Source organism: Squalius cephalus (assembly GCF_949319135.1).
Source record: "Squalius cephalus genome assembly, chromosome: 22".
Taxonomy (NCBI): domain Eukaryota; kingdom Metazoa; phylum Chordata; class Actinopteri; order Cypriniformes; family Leuciscidae; genus Squalius; species Squalius cephalus.
This window is the reverse complement of record NC_137143.1, coordinates 21,376,825-21,398,995: the sequence shown is the minus strand read 5'-3', so window position 1 is coordinate 21,398,995 and position 22,171 is coordinate 21,376,825. Positions and strand designations below refer to the sequence as shown.

Here is a 22,171-nt window from a genome sequence, read left to right as displayed (position 1 = left end):
TGTATTTGCTGGATTTTACCTGGGTATTTTCCTCCACGACTCCTCTTGATGAAACAAACAATGAGCAGAATGAGAACCAATAAAGCGACGGCACACATCAGCCCAATGAACCAGCCCTGAGTAGCGATGTCTTCCTGCTCCTTGTAGGCTGTTAACAAGCAAACACACAGAGGAGGGGAGAAGAAAAAGAGGTACAGAAGAAAATGTTTAAGTTTCGTAACATTATAGCCATAAGCAAGAATGGCAGAAATCAACTCTCACAGATCATCTTACACATTAAAAACCTCGTTCTCTTCCTGTATGATTTATCGAGTCAGGAGAAAAGCTGAACACGGTAACACCAAATGGAGACCCTAATAAATCTCACTGACTTTCAGCAACATGGTAGGAGTCAGTTGACAGCCATTCTTTATCAAAAACACATTAGCGGTGAGTGGATCTGGATTTGAATTACCCATCCTGATAATAAGATCAGAGCACAGGACGCTCTCTCCATAAAGAGTTATCTGATGAAAACGGAAACCCAGTAAAGCCAGCAGCTTGGTTAAACCACATCATCAAATACTCTCCTTTTCAACCACTCTTTTTAAAATCTGCATCTTGTGAAACATTATAGAGAGTGATTATAGAGGGTGGACTAACTGCATGTGTTTTTCCTGTTCTCTATTGAAAGGTTTTTCGATATACACTACCGTTCAAAAGTTTGGGGTTGGGAAGATTTCCAAGGCTGCACTTATTTGATCAAAAATACAGTAAAGATTGTATTATTGTGAAGTATTAATACAATTAAAATGATCAGTTTTCTATTTTAATATATATTAAATATTTGTATTCTTTCTTTTTGTGATGGCAAAGCTGAATTTTCAGCATCAGAGTCACATGATCCTTCAGAAATCATTCTAATTGCTGATTTGGTGCTCAAGAAACATGTATTATAATTATCAATGTTGAAAACAGTAATGCTTAATATTTTTGTGGAAACCATAATTTTTCATGATTCTTTAAAGAATACAAAGTACAAAAGAGCAGCATTTATTTGAATTAGACATGTCTAGTAACATTTTAAATATCTTTACTGTCACTTTTGATCAATTTTATTCCTCTTTCCAGAATGAAATTATTAAATGATCTCTCTCAAAAAAAACAAAAAAATATTCTGACCCCAAGCTTTTGAACTATAGCGTACCCTATACCATCTTCTAGAACACTTCCTTTTAAAACCAAGGGAAAAAATAGAGAGTGCTATATAATATAATATATATAAAAAACAACTAAAATGGCCTGATAATAGTGCCATTTTTTGTGTGGAAAACCACAGAGGGATCTAACAGTGAGAGGAACAAACAATAAAGCTGATGGATTATTATGAGCTCAATCTTCTATATCCGAAAAACACAGAGCAAACATCCCCCCTAAAATGATATTTACACGGCTCAAGGATCCTTATCATCATGATGATCAATATCTTATTGAGCGTGATCTTACAGAAAATGCTGAGAGATTTCGTCTCGCTCACACCACCTGAGGCACATATGCATCCTGCTGGAAAAATACATTTGCTAGTGCACCAGAAGCTTCGAAAAATAATCTGCAAAGATAAACTCACAAAATAACTTCCAGAGCATTAACTATGTTGATAACATTTAGGGCTCTATCATACACCTGATGCAATGCGGCGCCAGGCGCGATGCGAGTGTTTTTTGCTAGTTTCAGCCTGACGCAGTTATCATTTCCACGTTCTGCGCCACGTTGTTTAAATAGCAAATGCATTTGCGCCTATTTGTGCACCCATGGGCATGCTGGTCTGAAAACGAGGTGTGTTCAGGCGCATTGTTGGCGCGTTGCTATTTTGAGGCAACTGAAATTACTGAGCCATTGACCAACTAAAACCTGTTCTAAAGTCAATGGCGCAAATTTTTTTTTTGTTATTTAAAGAGCGCGTTAGTAATATGCGCCTATAGGCGGGTCCACAACGCGCATACACTTTGTCCTGTAGATGGTCTGCTCGCGTGCTTTAACCTCGCGCACGAGCAGATCCATTTCTTTGCTAGAGAAGTGTTCAGTTTTTTCCGCTTACATGTAAATAGCGAATCCGCCATGGCGCGAGCGCAACTTGCTTTTGAATGGAATGGGAGATGAGACTCTGATTGGTTTATTGCACGTTACACCCGAAAAACACCCATTACTCATTAATAGAATAGAGACGACCCTTTTAGACCATGCGCCGGGCGCGCCCGACCATTTTTCCTGTTGTTAAACTAGCAAAAGTGGATTCTAAGTGTGCTTGCGCCGTGCGCTTTAGACCATGCACTTAGATCATTAAAATAGGGCCCTTACACTTTACCCATGCCCTTCTTGTGCTCTACAAGTTACCAGTTACAGTGACCCATTGGTAAACATGACAAAATACAGTTTGTTGTAGTTTTATCTACTTCAGAAGGTAACATGTTGATGCCTTTCTTCCTCCCTTGTGTCTTGGCTACCCCTCACCTCTGCCTGTCTCGAACGTGACAAAGTCGCTGCTGATGGAGTGATGCTCATGGGAATACACCCGCAACCGATACTTGGCCCCGGCCACCAGCCCAGCCAGCTTAATGAAAGGCTGCTGGTTTACTTGTATGCTTTTCATCGACCCATTACCTTCAAGGAGAGACACAAGAGAGGTGTCCATCAAACCGAGCCCATCAAGCTTAACTCGCCAAAATTAAGCACACAACACTGGCTTCTTCAACAAGATAGCAGGTCATGTTCGTTAACTGAGGAAATGTGCTGCATCCCTTCCACTCTTAAGAGAGAATGTATAAAAATAATATTTTAAAAGGAACATGCCGACTTTTTGGGACTTTAGCTTATTCACCATATCCCCCAGAGTTAAATAAGTCCATACATATCCTTTTCATCTCTGTGCGTGCCATAACTCTGTCTGACGCACCCACCGCTAACCTAGCTTAGCACAAAGACTGGAGGTAAACGGCTCCAGCTAGCATACTGCTCCCAATAAGTGACAAAATAACGCCAACATTTTCCTATTTACATGTTGTGATTTGTATAGTCACAGCGTGTACAAATAACAAGGTCACATGAGACACAGCCATCTTCTAACTGTATACATACTGGGAACTATATTCTCAGAAGGCCAAGCACTGCTACTTCTGTGACTATACAAATCACAACATGTAATTTTGTCACTTATTGGGAGCAGTATGCTAGCTGGAGCCGTTTACCTCCAGTCTTTGTGCTAAGCTAGGCTAGCGGTGGGTGCGTCAGACAGAGTTACTCCACGCATGGAGATGAAAAGGTATGTATGGACTTATCTAACTCTGGGGGTTACGGTGAATAAGCTAAAGCCTCAAAAAGTCGGCGTGTTCCTTTAAGCATCCTGGGAGCAAAAATACTGGAATATCTTGGCTCAGCACACATCAAAAAGTCTGGCACTGGTGTATTAGGGGCATCATTTGCTTTAGTGATGCCTGTTAAAAGCTTTGATGTGAAGTTGCCGCTTAATATCTCACACTGGATTTTCTATAATGAACTCTGGTCTAGAGTGGAGGGAGATGCACCTTGTCTCAATTATCTATATAGACCTCATCTCATCTCTGAGGAAGCTGAGAAGTGGAGGGACAAATCCCAATGGAATTGTCAAGAGGTGGATGTGATGTTCCAATGAGGTTCCACGATGTTCATAAGGAACCATCAGGTACTGTGTAACTCATGGGTTGGCATGAGTTTGATGCAAAACCCTGCATATCCAAAATGTGGCCATATACAACAGCCTTTGAAGCAAGCAGCCATTGGATTATCTGCATAGCAAAATTCAATTATAGTGTCTGAAAGTGCAGTGCAAGAGCTACTAGCTGGAAAGAAAGTACTTATCCATTTTAGTCAATTCCTATCTACTCATCCATAATAAAAAATAAAAAAGCTTTTAGTCATTTGTTTTGTAGCTTTATCTTTAATTTCAATGCTTGCAAAGCTGTGTGTATTACACCAACATTCTGGTTAGGGTTTGATCTGCAATTAATGTAAAACTGTTTTGTAGAAACAGTACATACTGAATTTTGACTGGCCAACTTGCATATATTTAACCATGAAAAGCTGTCAAAAACAGCAAAACAGCTCTGAAACAGAATCGAATTTAAGCTAAGCTAAGCAAAAGAATTTGAATTTACACTAGGGATTCAATTAACAATTCTGACTAATAACAATATGAAAATAATTATGTTTAATTATGTTATGGCCAATAATCTATAAATGGCAGACATTAAAACTGTATACCGTTTTGTCTTTTTTTTTGTCTACCATTTTGTATACCATTTTAGGCATCACAGCATTATGATTTCAGTATGAAAAATGAATATTTATTCTGAGATAATGCTTAAGATGACATTTAACATTTACATTTAAAGTGTTTTTAAAAAGCATTAGCATTAGATGATTAGATGAAATAGAAAATTCAGAATGCACAATTAAATATCCAATACTGACCATTACCAATAGATAAGAAAGGGTATGTGGTACTGTTATATCATGCATCCTTATTTGTAGCCTTGCAAGAACTCATATTTTCTTCAAATGTTTATGTAGTTATTCAATAGCTTGATAAAGGTACCGATTGTCTTTCAAAGCCAAGTTATTCCCTACCTCAGTAAAAGAAGCTACGTGGATTTAAATTATATTTATTCCCATATTACATGCACAAAATTGGTTGATAACTCTTCAATGTCACGATGTCCTGCTTTGAGATCAACAAAACATCTCATATGGGCTGAGAAGCTGCTACAGCTTGTCTCAGACTTTAAGACATCATCGACACCATGCCTCACGCTGATTGCATGCATCTGCCACAATCTTGCCAGGACATGGTGAGACGATGAGAAAGAGGAAGAAAGAAGAGGGAGTGTTATATAATGGTATGGTGAGTCTACATGGGAAGCACGTTTGGAGAATGTGTGTGCTTTGGGCCTGGTGTAATTTAATCCCATAATAATGCAGTATTCCTTGGTGTAAAAAAAATGAGTCCTCTTGGATGAAACCCAGATTGCTTCAGTTACATTTACACCTGCTGGGTGGGGTATTGCACCAGCACGTACTGCACAACATGTTTCAAGGTTAAATATGTAACTCTGACTCTCCCCCTGAGGAGACTTTAGGTTGGAAACATTAACCTCATCTCTGAAACCTTTCCACCAATGATAAAAAAAAGACCTAAGGGGCATCAATCAGATATGGCAGGCTTGCTGGCATAATCATGAGATGGGGCAATGGTGGCCAATATGAACAATAAGCCAAGCAGTTTTGGGCAGCCAGACAACAAGAGCTGCTGGGAAGCCAATGGGTGAGGTAAGGGTGGAATGAGCAATCACATCTGATGATCCAAACAGATAGCTCAAGGACGAAAGAGCAAGTGAGAGAGAGAGCAAGGAAATGAGTGAGAGAGAGAGAGAGACTTTTGTAGAGGGATATACACTAGTCAAACACTAGTTACGTATTGCATGTCTCCTTCCGGCTTAAACATGCACAGGCACAACAGAACAGTGATGTAGTATGAAGAAATCATGTTTTTTTTAAATTTACATTCACCTCCGTAATTAAAAAACGGCCCAAGAGAGTATAGGGACTGAATAAAAAATATTTGTCTTAGTTTTTTTTCTCTAGCTATATTGACAAGTTTTTCCTTTTATTTAAGCATAAATCAAATAAATTTACACCTAATTTAAAAAAAAAGAAGATTTTACTGGTAAAAAAGACATAACTGCTAAAATATTGCAGTGATAATAAGAGTGGACTGCAGGGTGCCTCAAAGTCACCAGTTTACTGACCAAAACTCTCTGTGGCCCAATTAGAGTCAAATAAACAGGTCTTGGTTGTCTCTTTTTAAGTCTCAGGGCATCTCTCCCCCTCATAGATTTAGTCAAATCTCTCCCTGTTCTTAGCCACCAGAGAGAAAAAGAGCTTTCTAAAGGGAACATGCATGACTGCTGATGACACAAAGCAAGATGCAGTATTGCAGACATGATATTATTCAGTAACATGTTGGAGGACTGCTTCAGTTTGGTGTTAAAACACATTTTAAGCTAACAAGCTACACAAGTACTGTGGGAAAAGAACATTACAGAGATTCACAGCAAGAAAGATATCATAAATGTTGAACAATTCAAATAACATTTACAATACCTCCCTTTCAAATAAACCTGAGCTCCCTGTAATGTTTATTGTGATGTTCTGTAAATTCGCCATAAAATGAGGCCCAATTAAACATTATAAGAGGATGATTTGGGTCACCAGTAGGCTCAATAAAATCTAGCGTTCCCTTTATAAGCTCTCGGTAGGTGTATCTGGCTCTTACTGTCCAATGTGTACTCTAGCACAAACTTGCTGCTGTCAACGGAGAAGTTGTGCTTCCAGCTGACGTTAGCATAGTCATTGTTAGCATCCACGGTCAGATTCCAGATCTTTACATTCGGGGCTATGCAGAACAGGTAGGAGAGGAGTACACTTAGATATTTTGTGATACAGACACTGGTTAGCTTACATATGCTTAATCTTAAAGACCCCATGAAACCTAAATTAGACTTTTTGTATCTTTTTCTTAATGTTGATTACTTTGAGGTCATCTACTGTATATGCAAGTAAAGTTGACAAAACATTTAGCAGATACAGTATATACACATTTAAAGTGTACAGACTTTCTCGATCCTCTGAGAAAACGGACTAAAAATATGGTTATCATCCTGTACATTGGGCATATTAAAAAAATTAAAAACTTGGACTTCCAATGTCTATTATCAATAGAGTAGCGATGCATAAAGTACCACGTACTAACTACGTTTTTTTATGATACAGTAAATACAGCAAATTGGCACGTTCAGAATTTTAAAAAAATTGAATTTAATGCAAAATCTGGGTGGGGTAATTTTGTCCCTCACACGAAATTCCACATCGTGCAGATTCCTATTGAGAGGATTGCATTTCACAGAACAAAGGCAAATGTGACCTAACACTTACGGCCCCGATATACTTCAAGGGAAATTGAAGAACGAACTATTGGTACGTTCCTATTTAAAAATAAATATATCAAAATGCATTTAAAATACATTAATTTTATGCTATGTATACTAAAAATACACAAAAAAAATAATATAAATACCCTACAATTGTACTTTTGGTATACTAAACTGATATACTTAAAGTCTGCTAAATTGGAACATCTAATTTTGTACTAAATGTACTTTAGTTATCCGGAAATAGTGCTGAGGTATAACTAAAGATATACTTAAGTATATTTAATTGTGCTAAAGTAGAACTATTGCAAGTATACTTTAAATGTCTTGCATTTAAAGACTGATAATATACAGTGATCATCCTATCTTTACAAATAGTGATATTAAACACATTTTAGGCTTAATATTAAGAAAATGCATTGTACAATAAAGAAGTGCTCCAAATAAAGCTTAATCATACTTGGTATGAAATGAATGTATTTTAAATACATTTTGGTATAGGTTTTTTTCACTAGTGGTCGAAGAAAATCATTTGGAGTTTGTTTCAACAGTTTCTGCAAAAGTTTACACCGACTGGTAAACCACTTCGAACTTCGGCTGGTTCATGGAGATGGCATAATACTGATAATAGTGTGTTCTAGGGTTCCACCTCATTCATTCCTTCACCGGAGAGCTGCTTTAGTTGGAATTGACGTTTTAATTATAATTGAAATTCTGAAAACTTTTCTCAAAACCGTCATTTTTGGTTGCGTTTTCGCTGTCAGGGTTGGTGGCAGAGTTTTGTGTTTTTTATTGGCAGTGTGTTTTCGCCTCTTCCCTTCACCCACACCTTACAGAGGCACATATTTGAATATCTATCTAAACACCGCTTCCAGCAGCGTGGGTGGCGTCAGAAGGTTCAAAACAGAATATCGTTGCTCAGCCATTTCAAACTTCTTTTTACCCCTGAGTGCAGAATGAAAAAGAACTTTGCCTTGAGTATATCGGGCTTTTATATAAATAAATAAGTATAGCTATATCCCACCTAAATTTGCTGTAAATTACTGTCACTAAATACCTCACACAGCAAAGAAAACTTTCATGGGGTCTTTAAAACAGCTGAATAATCTTAGAGAAAACGTTATTTGCTAATGCGTGTGATATGATTTTACTAAATATCTCATAGTTCAGTGATCAACATCATGCATTTCATTTTCTAATGCAACTAGACTATTTGTAAAGCAAATGTCAATACTAATTCTGAGTAATCTGAGTGTTGTGTGTCTGTGAGAGCGCAGGGTGAACATCAATCATGCCCCTGTCCTAAATGGTCTGCTAACTGAGTCAAACATACATAATACATGTCATCTAAACAAGAGGACACACTAATTTCATCTACTTTGTCTGTACTGTGGGCTTTTCCAATGCACACTGTGTCATTATCAGATACCCAGCATTTTCCAATCCACTGTTTTAGGAGACATGGGCCGAACAGGAAGAAGTGTGGTGGAAGCTGTTGTAGTGGTGGTAGTAGTTGTAGTAGTTGTGGTTGTAGTAGTAGTAGTAGTTGTAGTGGTAGTAGTGGTGGAAGTGGTAGTAGGTTTGGGCGGAGCAGCAGTTGTAGGGGCTGGTGTGGCTGGTTCTGGGGTAAGTATTGCTGGGATTGGATCAGTGGAGAGGGGAGGGGGAGGAGGAGGAGTTTCGAACATCAAGGCATCTGTAAAGTTAACGGCTGAGAGGAAGAACAGAGAGAGACGTTATGTGGAGGTTCCAGGGTTCAGCACAAGAAAGACAAAGAGATGTGAGAAAAGACAAACAAGAATGAGTTAATCAAATGGAATTCCCATAATTCCCTTTTCCAAAACAAATTTTGTGAAAGAGAGGCTATGTTCCGAATGGAATACTGGCATACTGCTTACTTCATTCAGTATGATCTGTTGTATTCTACCAGCTATTAGTATTATCTACTGTAATTTGAACTCTGTGAAAACACACATACAAGTATACACATGTATTTTGGTCAAATAAAAGCAGCCGTGGCGAGCATAAGAGACTTTTTCAAAAACATTTGAAAAAACTTACCATCCCCAAACGTTTGAACGGTAGTGTTTATAGTATATGTATGTACAAAAATATCTAAGAATTACTAGAGGTATTCCAGTGAAAATAGTGTATGTGGCATAATAGTATGCTATTCTGAACATAGCCAGTATCAAAAAATGTTGGTCATGGCAGACATCTAAATATCATGCTCATGTATAACCAGACATGATGTCATGCCTCAAAGAATATTAGCATCTTTAAGACACCATTATTTTGTAATGCTTACATTGATTGTTTAGCTTGTAGTGCATTCTCAAATATTAGCTTGTAGAACATATACAGAAATGGTGCAACAACTTTGTGATATTTGCGAGCATGAATGTCGGCACGTCACGCCGCTGAGAAATACTGCAGAGGTTGCACAGAGGGTATCTAAAAAATTGATTGTTGTGCACCACCAAGAGGAAATATAGGGTCACTACAAACCACTGTGAAAAAGCTGTGCAATACTATAGGGACAACTGCAAAATGCTGCAGTATTCTCAGATCTTGGCATTTTGAAACTATGAAATATAAAATCATATCTGCTAGGACTTATACTTATTAACTTGCAGCGCTGTCAGCACATTACATGTATATTTCACCCAAAAATGAAAATTATGTGAAAAGAAGACATATGGGTAACCACACAGTTGATGGGCCCCAATGCTCCATTGACTTTCATAGTATGGAAAATAAATACTATGGAAGTCAGTGGGACCTATAAACTATTTGGGTACCGACATGCTTTAAAATATCTTATTTTGTGTTCAGCAGAAGAAAGAAACTCATACAGGTTCAGAACAACTTGAGGGCGAGTAAATGATGACAGAATTTTCATTTTTGGGTGAACTATCCCTTTGAGAGAAGATGTGTGGAAATCAATTAGAACACACATTACCGTGGAAGATAGAGATTCATAATGAAAAAATATTAATTATTGTACATCTTTACTTATTGAAGCTTTAACCTTGGAAACAATGATGCTTTGAGTACCAGTAACCAACTCCATAACAAAAACTATAAGCAGATTCCAAACTCAACTAAAAAGTAAGATCAATCCGTACTATGCTGGGAAGGTAAAGCCATGTCAGAGAGCCCCGGAGCGCTTGGTGACATTAAGATTCACCAGACCAAGACATGCTAACGGATGTGAATCTTTTGCACAGGAGTGTGGTTTCAGATCAACACAGCCAATCAGCCAACAATTCAGTGCACTCTTACCTGTATGCCTCCGTCTGACTGACACAATATAAAAAAAATGCTCAGTAAAAGAGAAATAAAGGTGGCACAAGCAGAAGCGGTGACGTGCATTGCAAAAGCAACGGACTAATGGCGAGCTGATTTAATATTTACTCTTTTAATTGATTAAGCAGCACAACGTTCACTACCTGCCACTTTGACTTATCTAATTCTGACTTCCGTGTATCATTGCTTGACATTTAGACACACTAGAAAACAGTCCATAATTGCTTTACTAAAACACTTATTTACTATTCTGCCATTTTCATAATGGATGGATTCACAGCCAAACATCATGACTCCATTAATACTGTTCTATAAGCAGATGCACCTCTTCCATATATCAACATGACTGCATTTAAACTATGCAGGCTGTTTTGTAGAGCTTAGTCTTGCATGTTAACAGCATTAATTAACTAGGAAAATACTGATAGATTTGACATTTTGGGGTATTCATCAAAATTTTGCCTCATTTGCATCCACTTTGAAAGAGCAGTTGGCACAGGAAAGTATTCATTTACATAAATAGAATACACAGTGCTCCCTCTCTGACTGTCTACAACACGCATGCTAAATCTGCAAATGTTATTTTACTAAAGAAAAATGGCTAATGGTTCAACAAGTACAATGCAATAGGTTTACTGAATGACTGCTATCCTCAAATACAACATTATATTCAGTATTTATGACAATTTGCCCTGTATTTCCACCAGAAAAAGAGAATATTTATATTTCAGTACCATCAACACAAAGTGCATGGTCAACGGATACTATTTTCTCCCAAAGCATTTAACTAGTCCTCAGGTTATCTGTTTCTACAATGAGAATTGTTAGAGAAATTGGTATCAACAACACAAACAAAATTGGCTTGCCATTGTGATTAGCTTCTATTACAGCGTTCTCTTCATAAAAAAACATCACTTGAATATTAATTTCCCTTTCCCTAACACAATGACTGTATCAAAGTATCACCACTAGAGGTCTCTGATTCCCAAACTAGAACAACAAAGTGCTTCATTCTGGTTTCTGGGTAGATTTTAAACCAAAACGATGAGAAGAGCATGCTGGGATATGCCAAGCAAGGCATGTGGTAGGAAGTGATGTCAAGGCTAAAGTAGCGAAGTGCCATCAGGGATTAGGGGGTCAATCAAAAAATCACAAATGACATCAGAGCCACACATGACTTTAACCTTATTTCTGTGGCACTTGGAAGCATTTTACCAGCATCATAAAGAGATACAACTTAAATCATCTACACTGAGAGCAGATTCAGTGACTTCACAAAAGTGCAAGAGTGTAGCCCATCCCTGAAAGCACACAGTGACATGGATGAAGGCAGACGGACAATTAGATGGATTGGGACAGGCATTAATAGACAGTGCAGTTGAGCTGTGTTTTTCATCAAGGGAAATTTAACCGTTAAAGGTGAAGTGTGCAATTCCTGCACCAAGCAAAAAAAACAAAAACAAAAATTTTTTTTTTTTTTTCAAATACTCATTTTTTTATAGTTATTATTATTATTATTATTGTCAATCTTTTGTAATATTCTTGTGATATTTTTTAGGAAAAATAATATAATAATTTTATTTTACAGTACAAGAGTAAAATTATAATACTAATACCGATGTCTTAAATTATTTCCAAATGTTAAACTGTTTTTGCACACAAAAAATGTACTCGTTGCTTCATAACATTAAGGTTATGAACTTTTAGTCTGACATTTGAACAGTGCCGCGCTTCACTCTGAAACAGGCAGTGCATATTAATTTTATTAAACTGCAGCCTTTGCAATTTGATAATCGCACTAATCCATAACATAATTTTAGTTTTATTTCAATTAATCATGCATCCCGATTCTCATTCACGTACAATGCAATAGAATTCTGAAAAAGTTATATCTTATGCAATTTGCTTTGTTGATAAAATTTGATGATAAATGTCTTTAAAAAACAAATTACTGATTAAGATTTATAATCTTTATAAAAGCCTTGTAATACTGATCCAGGCAGGCCATAAAAAAAAAAAAAAAAAAAAATGCAATTTCATTTTGGTGCTGACTTTTCTCAACTTACCCACTTCACCTTAATTAAACATATGTATAACTTCCTAGTGTTGGTAAACCTGTTTAGGAGAGTATTTGTGTTTGGCTAGGAATTTCAACTGTGGATGTGAGTTTAAGCACTCAGCTGCACTGTCATATATTTAAAAAGTAGATAGACAATATTTGAGGGAAAGGCAGACAGAGGCTGAAGCAGAGACATATTGCAGGGCAAGAGGTAGACGGGCAAGCAGACAGTCCATTCCCCCATTACCTACAACTGTAGAGTCAGTATCTGGGGTGCCTTCAGTCAACACCACAGGAAAGACAGGAGGAGAAGAGGTGAGAGCAAGTCAGAGAAGACAAAGAAGAAATCAAGCAGTTAAGAGAGAAACAGATCGAGTTAAAGACACCACAAAGCATCAGGAAACAATGAGACAGAAAAGTATTATAAGAAGGAAAGAGAACGACAGGGTGGAGCACAGACAAGAACACCCAATGATTCTGCTCTCAGATTCACTAACAGCTCAGTGACACGACAGAGCGACACGACTTCCTTGCTGACCTTCATTCGCGAAATGTGGCGACTCCACGGCGTACACCTCTCCTGCGCCGACCTGTGTGCGAGCTGCTAGGTAGAACTTGAACCGTGTTAAGCGGTGAGGCAGATTCATGATGTACTCCGTTACATTGGGTGGAAAACTCTGGACCTTCCTCTCTCCCGTCTGCGTCCCGTTCACTAGAGCAGAACAAATAGAACAGATTGAACAAATGCGCTTTTTGAAAAAATAATAACAAACATCTGGGCAAAAGTTGTGCAGGGTATTCCAGCCTTAAAGGGTTAGTTCACCCAAAATTACTATTAATTACTCACCCTCATGTTGTTCCAAACCAATAAGACCTTCGTTCATCTTTGGAACACAAATGAAGATATTTTTGATGAAATACGAGAGCTTTCTGACACCCCATAGACTGCAATGTTCTTATTACTTTCAGGGCCCAGAAAGGTAGTAAAGACATAATTAAAATAGTCAATCTGACTACAGTGATTCAAACTTAATGTTCTGAAGCAGCAAAAAAAAAAAAAAAAAAACGACTTTATTCAACAATCTCTTCTCTCCCGTGTCAGTCTCTGACGCTGTTCCCACTGACACGGAAGAGAAGAAATTGTTGAATAAAGTCATTATTTTTGGGGTGTTTTTGCACACAAAAAGTTTATTCGTTGCTTCATAAAATTAAGGTTAAACCACTGGAGTCACATGGACTATTTAACAATGTCTTTACTACCTTTCTGGTCCTTGAAAGTGATAATAACACTGCTGTGTATAGGGGGGTCAGAAAGCTCTCAAATTTCATCAAAAATATCTTAATTTGTGTTCTGAAGATGAACGAAGGTCTTATGGGTTTGGAACGACATGAGGGTGAGTAATTAATAACAGAATTAAATTTTTGGGTGAACAAACCCTTTAAAAGGTGCTCTAAGCGATGTCACGCGTTTTTTAGGCCAAAACATTTTTTGTCACATACAGCAAACATCTCCTCACCATCCACTAGCTGCCTGTCCCCTGAACACACTGTAAAAAAAGCGGTTTCTGTAGACACCCCAGGCTCCACAAACGGCAAGAAAAACAAACTGGGCTAACCCGCACCACGAAACATAACAAACAGTTCCAGCCAATAACCGACAAGAAGGATTTGGGGGTGGGGTTTGGAGGGGTAGTGCGCGGATGAGGAGGAGGGAGGGTCTAGCTAGCCTCCGTTTTGTTTGACAATATTTTAAACGTCAACAAGAAGTGAGGTCACCCAACATCACTTAGAGCACCTTTAAGATAAACTAGGCATGAAACTCTTTGCTCTCTGAATGTTTATTCACTCATTTTTGAGGCTTCCTTTGGTGCAAGATGAGCTCACCTGTGTGGTATTGGAGTGTGTATCCAATCAGGATACCGTTCGGCTCCAGTGGCTTGTCCCACTTCAGGTGAACCACGTCTGTGTGCCTCTGAATCCTAAAGTACTTTGGAGCTCCTGGCTCTATGAAAGGAATATGAAAGCCATTAGTTTTCTGCTTTTTGTTACAAACATCACATATTTGATACTTCATCATGGATAATGCTACACCACTAAAAGCAGAGCATGGTGAATCCTACCTCCCTCCTTGGTTTGAAACTCCACAATGTTACTTTGTGGTCCCTCATGCTCTCTATTAGCCACCACCATGTATATCTTATATTTGCTGTATGGAAAAAGCTCTGTCAGGATGCCAGAGGGATGTTCGGCAGTGGTGAAGAAACCTTTATGCAACTTTGTCTTATTTACTTTCAAGCCTTTGATGAGGCTGGCCTCCCGCCAGTAGTACAACTGAGAATATAATAAAAGAGATGTGAATGAGCAACGTTAGCACATTCAGTAAGTGCAAAATGCATGGTTAATGTAGGAGATCCTGTATGTTTTTGTGTCATGTAGATGTGTGGGCAGACACCTTGTACTCTTTAAACTCTCCGTTCACAGTGCTGGGGTCCACAGGCACCCAGTGAACATTAACTTTGGTGCTGTTGATCTTCGACACCCTGAGTTCTGTTGGTGCAGCGGACGGTTCTGGTGGGAAAAATAGTATTAGTACAAAATAGACCAACAAAGATGCACCACTATCTGTGAATGACTATAAAAGTGTCATTAAATATGAAATGTTAGTACTTACTGTCTTCCCCAGAGTAACCGATGACTACGTTTGACTCTGGGCTGTGTCCAAAGTCATTAATGGCCTGTATTTTGATCTCGTATGGGACATAGGTGTCTGTATTATGGACAATGTGCTTTGCTTTGGTTGTAGTTATGTTATTCCACTCTTGCTCTGTGTCTTTCCTTCTCCAGGAGACCACATATCGCAGGTTTGGCCCATTCCTTTCTGTGTTCTGAAGGGCCTGTGACATGTACAGATACATTAGCTCACTAACAGTCACACATCTGTCTGCTTTTTCAAGGTATTACAATAAACCCAGTCCATTTACCTCCCATGTGATCTCCATGTTGTTCTTCTTGTTTCCCCAGCCTTTAAGACCACCAGGGATAACATCAGGAGCTAAAACAAATCATTATATGTCAGTAAATGTCTCAACTTATAATTTTGCCAAATTCTTGACATAATACGAACCAGCTAAAACTTCGATGGGTGCATAAAAAAAAGCAAAAATGTACATTTTTGAACACATTTCTATCAGAGCGATATAAGTGATCACTTACGGGCTCCGCTGGTCTGATAGCGTGCAGAAGGGTGGCTGGGTTGACTCTGGCCCACAGCATTGATTGCAATCACTCTGAACTGGTAGTTGACAAAGGGTGACAGCTGCAGGTTTACTGAGTTTAGGTTGCCATCATATATAGACAGGTTCTGCCACTTGCCCGGCTCCCACCTGTCCTCTTCAAACTGAACGAGGAAATCTGTAGTAAGGAAACAGTTCGATAGTTTAAATTCCTGCTGTTAGTCATTAAAAAGGAAGAGGTAGAGATATCAGCCCTATTCAGAGTGGGAAACTCAAGTCTGAGTATTTGAATGGTAGACTATTCATTTTTAAAACCAGTAATTATATTAAAGATGAAATAATATTTTGATTCAGGTAAAACTCATATACTTAAAGCTGAGAGTCAGTCTCAAAAAAGAAACATATTTATTTGAATCATTTGAATCTATATACCACTAGATGGTGCCATGGTGATTACTGTGTTTTTTTTTTGGTATTATGAGCAGTGTTGCCAACTTAGCAACTATGGGCCAGATTTACTAAACAGGGCAAATTAGTGTGAGAGTGCAATTTAAAAAAAGCACAGATGGGAGTGGAAAGTTCTGCGTGTGATCTACTGGCAAAGAACACAGACGCAGCAGGATTAGGCAGAATGGACACAATGACATCACAAATATGCTAATTGCATGCATTCATCTAGTGAAATTTTGTGACTTTTCGAGGAGGATTTAGTTACTTTTCCTTGAAAATAGTTGGCAACAATGAGCAAATCTTGAATCATTCACTCAGAAGATTCATTCAGAGTGGTTTGCAATGGAAACACCACAACAGCACAAATTGTACATGCTTATTTTAATACGTCATATTTACTTGACTGATAAACCTGATTTGTGTTTTTAAAACAAGAGGTAAGTAAACACAAGAGCACTATTAAAAGCAGTGAAAGAAGTGTTGACTAAGTTTACTTATTTGACTTTAAAAGCCTTTAAAGACATGAGACTTGATCTGCACTTACGTGTAACAGGACTGTTGTTTTCATTCCCAGGCACCCAGGTGAGTCTGACACTACGTGCTGAAGGGTCCGAGAGCTCGAGATCCTGAGGGGGGTCAGGTCGACCTGGAAGAGAACAGTATATACTAATTAACCATGTTAACTTACACAACTACTAATTATTCTAAGTAAAGAAAAAAAGGGTGATTGTTAGAGGCTTTAATAGGATATAACTGTCTTTGATATGTTACCTGCAGAGGCACTACGATTTGAGGCAGAAGAGATGTCATCCTCTATGAGGTAAAGGTCAAAGGTCAGAGGTCAAGGGTTAGTGTGACTATTAGTAGATAAATATAATGAGAAACGATGGCTGCATCCGAAATCGCATACTCTCTTGAATAGGTAAATATTTTAAATAGGTAATTACTTCACACCCTCTAAAAAACGTATGTTCTATGCAGTATCAATGTTTGTAGTATGAATGTAATTAGGACACACTACATTTTCATTATCACGTGACCTACAAGCACCAGCTGTGTCGCTTCACCTCCATTCACAAATCCTCTCCCGTGGCCTCATGGGATAGTAAAGTGTCCATCGTATGCACACTTCAGAATCTCGCCGGAAGTGATAGGTCATCCGGGTTTACTTTTATGAGTACTATACTATATAGTAGGGAAGTATGCGATTTTAGATGCAGTCAAACACTATAGCTAATGAAGGAGGCATAACAGTGGTAATCTTCAAGCAAACTATTAAGAAAACATGCTTTATTTTCCATAACAGGAAATCTTGTGGAGTTATTTTAAGAGGGACAGATCTATAAGTTACAAAAGTAAAAAAAAAACTGTGACTGTTCCACTTGCCCATTTCTGCTTAGTATCTATTAAGAAGTAAGTTACTAACCATTAGGAACATGAGAAAAGTGCATAAAAGAGGACCTACATTTATTGTAAGGTGTGTGTGTGTACCTATAACTGTAAGGCGAGCTGAGGCAGAGTCCTCATCTATCTCAGTTTTGGCAGTGCATGTGTAGGTTCCTCCATCTTCTGGATTGACATTCTGAATAGTCAAGGACTCTTCATCCTTTCTCAACCGGCCAGGACTAGATGACAAATTAGATGTTACGTACAGAAAATTCAGCTTTGCCATCACAGGAACAAATTACATTTTAAAATATATTAAAATTCAATTATAACTGATTGTTGATTAAATAAATAAATGAAGCCTTTGTGAGCATAAGAGTCTTCTTTCTGCTGAAAGTGAATTTGGTATATAAGAGTTCAGTCTAATTATGATTATATTGTACAAGTATAAAGTTATGTGACATTACATCCAACTGAAGCTTAGAGGTTTGTCATCTTTCAGCCATGTGACCGTGACAGGAAGGGAAGAATCACGTTTAACTCGACAGTCAAAGCGAACCGTGCTCCCTCTGGGTTCTGTGACGTGCTCGGGTGCCCGCACTATCCTTGTGGGCTCTGAAATGAAGCACAACACAGAGTAAATTCACACATGGGCAATCATTTTCTTGATTAAAACGTCACAGTTAGTGTGCGAATGTACAAGTCTGACTTAATGATTAATGCTTCTGATCTCACCTTTAACCTCCAGGCGCACCTGATTCTCCATCTTGCCCAGGATGTTGCTGGCGACACAGGTGTAGGTGCCTTGGTCTTCTGGCCGGGCTTGATTGATCTCCAAAGTACCGTTTGGGTACAGCTTGTACTGACCACCATCCAGACCACTGCCTAGGCCATTCTTAAACCTGAACACACATATATATCTTAGATTTTTTATTCTAATTCACAACTGTTCAAGAGTTTGCAGTCTCTCCATTGACAGTCTACGCAACTACCACTTTGACGCTTCAAAAAGTAGATCGTAAAACTAATCCATATGAATCGAGCGGTTTAGTCCACATTTTCTGAAGAGACAGAGCAGCACTTAAGCAGCACAACAGTTTTTAACATTGATAATATTGATAATATATATAATATTGATTATAGAGACAGAGCAGCACTTAAGCAGCACAACAGTTTTTAACATTGATAACATTGATAATATATATAATATTGATTATAGAATGATTTCTGAAGGATTATGTGACACTGAATACTGGAGTAATGATACTGAATATTCCAGGAATAAATTACATTTTAAAATATATAAAAATAGAAAACAGTGTGTGATAATATTTTACAATTTTAATGTTTTATGTATTTTTTATCAAATAAATGCAGCCTTGGCAAGCAAGAGACTTCTTTTAAAATCATTAAAAAATCTTACCGAACCCAAACTTTTGAACAGTATCTGTTCAGACAATCAAACGTAAGCTCACCAGCGCAGTAAAGGGAACGGTGAACCAAAGAAAGGGCAGTCAAGGAAGGTTCTGTTGTTTTCAATGACTTTGATCAGCTGATTCTTTGGGCCTAGCATTCGCGGAGCCATGTCTGGGAAGAAAACAACACTAACATCTCACAATCAGTGCATTATATGCCCTCTCTGAACATTTTGAACGATTAACTCCATTGTTTTTACCCAGGATGCTGACAAAAGCATTGGCCAGTAGGTAACCGTGCTCATTGGAGGCGTTACACTGGTACACTGCGCTGCTTCCGATCTGGACCGAATGGAACATGATGGTATCCCCAAGAACTTGCTGGTTTGGGTTTGGTAGTGAACCTGTTACACAAAGAGCAGGAAAAAGTATGCATTACTGCTTTGTGGACAATGATTCCAAATGTTAGAACAGGAAAAACAGTTGACTCACTTTCAATAGGTTCCCCATTCACCAGCCATTGGATGGTGGGTTTAGGGTTCCCATTGGCACGACACACTAACCGTCCATTCTCATCAGGGGCAAGCACCAGATTGGTGGGCTTATCTAGCCAATAGGGTGCAGCTTTTCAAGCCAATAAAGAAATCATAGAAGTCAGTAAAAGAAAGAGCCTCTTGTACATGGCATGAACAAGAAGCATCAGTTGCTGTTTCTCTAAGGCCCACCTTTGACCTGGACTTCAACAGAATGGCGAATGCTGCCGATCTTGTTGCTGGCCATGCAGGTGTAGCCGCCAGAGTCTTCTTCGGACACATTGAGGATGCGTAAAGTTTTATTGAAGTTCTCAAGCTTGACTTTTTTTGCTGGCAAGTCTCCTCCTCTTTTGAACCAATTAATGGAAGGAGTTGGGCTGGGAAAGGGGAAGATGAAAAAGAACAGGACGTTACTTAATTGTAACTGATAAATCTAAGAACATACTAACACTGAAGTATTTTGTGCTTTTGGTAACTGAATATGCGGTCTACATAAAACTTGAATTGTTAGAATTACATCTAAATAGACATGTACTTCTAAATAAAAGCTACTTCTAAATATTATGAAATACTATAAAAGTATATAAGTATACACTCACACTCCAGCTGCTATACACTCCAGAAGAAGCTGTTCCCCTCGGAGCACGATCTTGGAGCTGGACAAGCCCTTTGGAGACAGAAAGGCAGGCTGGATTTCTGGTACATTTCGCACTGTGGAAAAGAAGGAGAAAACTGTTAACATGCACAGAAAGAGACACTGGTTTGAGTTAGGAGCAACTACACACAATTATTATAAACTATAATATAATGTTGTGCTGTTATGGATTAATGTTAGATTCAATTTGCAAACGAACAATATACTCTTTTATTAATGCTTTAATTAATCATCAGTAATGTGTTGGTAGCTACAGGAGCCTGTTTCCACACCTCAAAGTAAAAAATATAAAGATAATTGTGAGAGAAAGTTTGTTTTTTTTACTTTAAGGTGGAAACATGGTTCCAATACTTCCGTTTCTCACATAAAGAAGCATATTAAATGTTACATTTGCATACAGGAAATATATATATATATTTTTTATCAGTGATATTTTTATTTTTAAACTTTAAAGAATTCAAGCAAAACAATATGTCACATTACTAGCATAAGAATCAAAAGGTACAAAATTGGTTATTTTTTTCAAACAAATTTACACTACAGTCAAAAAATGTAGGGTCGGTAAGTCTCTTATGCTCATCAAGGCTGCATTTATTTAATCAAAAGTAAAGTACAAACAGTAATATTTAGCAGTATTAATATTTTAATAAATTTAATAAACAGAGTGTCACATGATCTTAAATCATTCTAATATGCTGATTTCGTGCTCAAGAAATATTTCTTATTTTTATCAATGTTAAAAAACAGTTGTGCTGCTTAAATTTTTGTGAAAACAGTGATAATTTTTTTAGGATTCTTTGATAAATACAAAGTTCAAAAGAACAGCATTTATTAGAAATACAAATATTTTGTAACTTTATAAATATATTAACTGTCTCTTTTGATCAATTGATTGCATCCTTGCTGAATAAAAGTATTAATTTCTTTAAAATAAAAAATCTTACCGACCCCAAACTTTTGAACGTTATATTTTATTTCAAACAAATATGAAAAAGGCATCATAATACACTGTTGTTGTTGTTGTATCATCATTATTTCTGTAAAATCATTTGAAATCTTTATGCAAAAATGACATAAGCATGAAAAAAGAATCAAGAGCTGTGACGACAGACAGATGGTTAGTTGTGGACATAAAACCCTGGTTATGAGAAGACACAGACAATCTTCTCCCTGAGGAAGACTTGATGAGCATGGCAGTATTAGTCTCTATTGTAATGTATATCTAGCAGTAAGATTAGCTCTCAGCTATTAGCATTGCGAACAGTGCTCTTGAAGAGGGAGTGACAACAGCCTTTGTTGGTGTCATTAAGTGGGAGGACAACGCCTGGGAGATTAGGCTATGAAGCTGCCAGGAACACATGTTTCACGCCACGGTCACGTGTGTCTGTGGTGACAGCGGTGACAGTTCTCTGTCAGTGCGACCCCACAATGCCCTGGTGGAGACTATACATTTGAGACAAGAACCAAGATAGCTTTAAAAAGCTTGTGTCTGTCAGTGAACCCTGGTCCTGACAACATTGTCATATATGGGTGACTCTCAAAAAAGCCTATCAAGAACAAGTCTGGGTCATAATTAACCCCAAAATCAATCGGTTAAACCAAAACATAAATAAACTAAAAGTATTTAAACATTTTATGTAATATATTTTATATATTATATAAAATTTATTTTATTATACATTTTAAATATACTAAATGTGTATATATATATATATATATATATATATATATGTGTTTAATTTGAACATTTATTCATGAAACTGAAAGATTATGAATATTTAAAAAAAAAAAAATGTTATGAATATAAAATATTAAAGTATGTATACATCATGGTAGTTAATAAAAAAAAAAGTAAAAAAAAACAAACAAAAAAAAACAATGAAAATCATTCTGTAAAAACATTTTAAAAATATCTTAAAAAAATTCCCCCAATTTCCTGAACAAATGTGAAAAAATAAATAAATAAAAATCCAGATTTTGGGGGAATTATGCAAATATATTCCATTTGATTTTGGGGTGAAATAGGATCTATGGCTTGTTTTTGAAAGGGTTTGCGATTTACCCATTTTCTTCATATATTCAGTGCCACCCTTAGGCTATATCCTTGGATACATATGTGCAGTTTTGCAC

At 37.5% G+C, this 22,171-nt stretch overlaps 1 protein-coding gene across 17 annotated transcripts in view; it reads right to left on the bottom strand.

The window, feature by feature from the left end:
* The window catches only part of nfasca (neurofascin homolog (chicken) a), an 89,546-nt gene that overhangs the window by 9,711 nt on the left and 57,664 nt on the right, over nt 1–22,171 (bottom strand). For 5 of the 17 annotated variants that reach the window (XM_079857133.1, XM_079857124.1, XM_079857136.1 and 2 more), the window contains 22 exons: nt 19,986–20,097; nt 19,579–19,763; nt 19,346–19,477; nt 19,114–19,257; nt 18,914–19,025; nt 18,174–18,340; nt 17,906–18,053; nt 17,544–17,677; nt 16,824–16,865; nt 16,597–16,698; nt 15,583–15,780; nt 15,351–15,421; nt 15,041–15,263; nt 14,822–14,937; nt 14,490–14,700; nt 14,254–14,373; nt 12,908–13,081; nt 12,617–12,646; nt 8,431–8,712; nt 6,347–6,466; nt 2,491–2,640; nt 20–148 (listed from right to left, as the gene is read on the bottom strand). In XM_079857133.1, coding sequence (XP_079713259.1) covers nt 20–148; nt 2,491–2,640; nt 6,347–6,466; nt 8,431–8,712; nt 12,617–12,646; nt 12,908–13,081; nt 14,254–14,373; nt 14,490–14,700; nt 14,822–14,937; nt 15,041–15,263; nt 15,351–15,421; nt 15,583–15,780; nt 16,597–16,698; nt 16,824–16,865; nt 17,544–17,677; nt 17,906–18,053; nt 18,174–18,340; nt 18,914–19,025; nt 19,114–19,257; nt 19,346–19,477; nt 19,579–19,763; nt 19,986–20,097 — 3,102 coding nt within the window. The remainder of the gene's footprint in view (nt 1–19; nt 149–2,490; nt 2,641–6,346; nt 6,467–8,430; nt 8,713–12,616; nt 12,647–12,907; nt 13,082–14,253; nt 14,374–14,489; nt 14,701–14,821; nt 14,938–15,040; nt 15,264–15,350; nt 15,422–15,582; nt 15,781–16,596; nt 16,699–16,823; nt 16,866–17,543; nt 17,678–17,905; nt 18,054–18,173; nt 18,341–18,913; nt 19,026–19,113; nt 19,258–19,345; nt 19,478–19,578; nt 19,764–19,985; nt 20,098–22,171) is intronic. The other 12 variants (XM_079857126.1, XM_079857129.1, XM_079857127.1 and 9 more) reach the window with 6 other exon arrangements.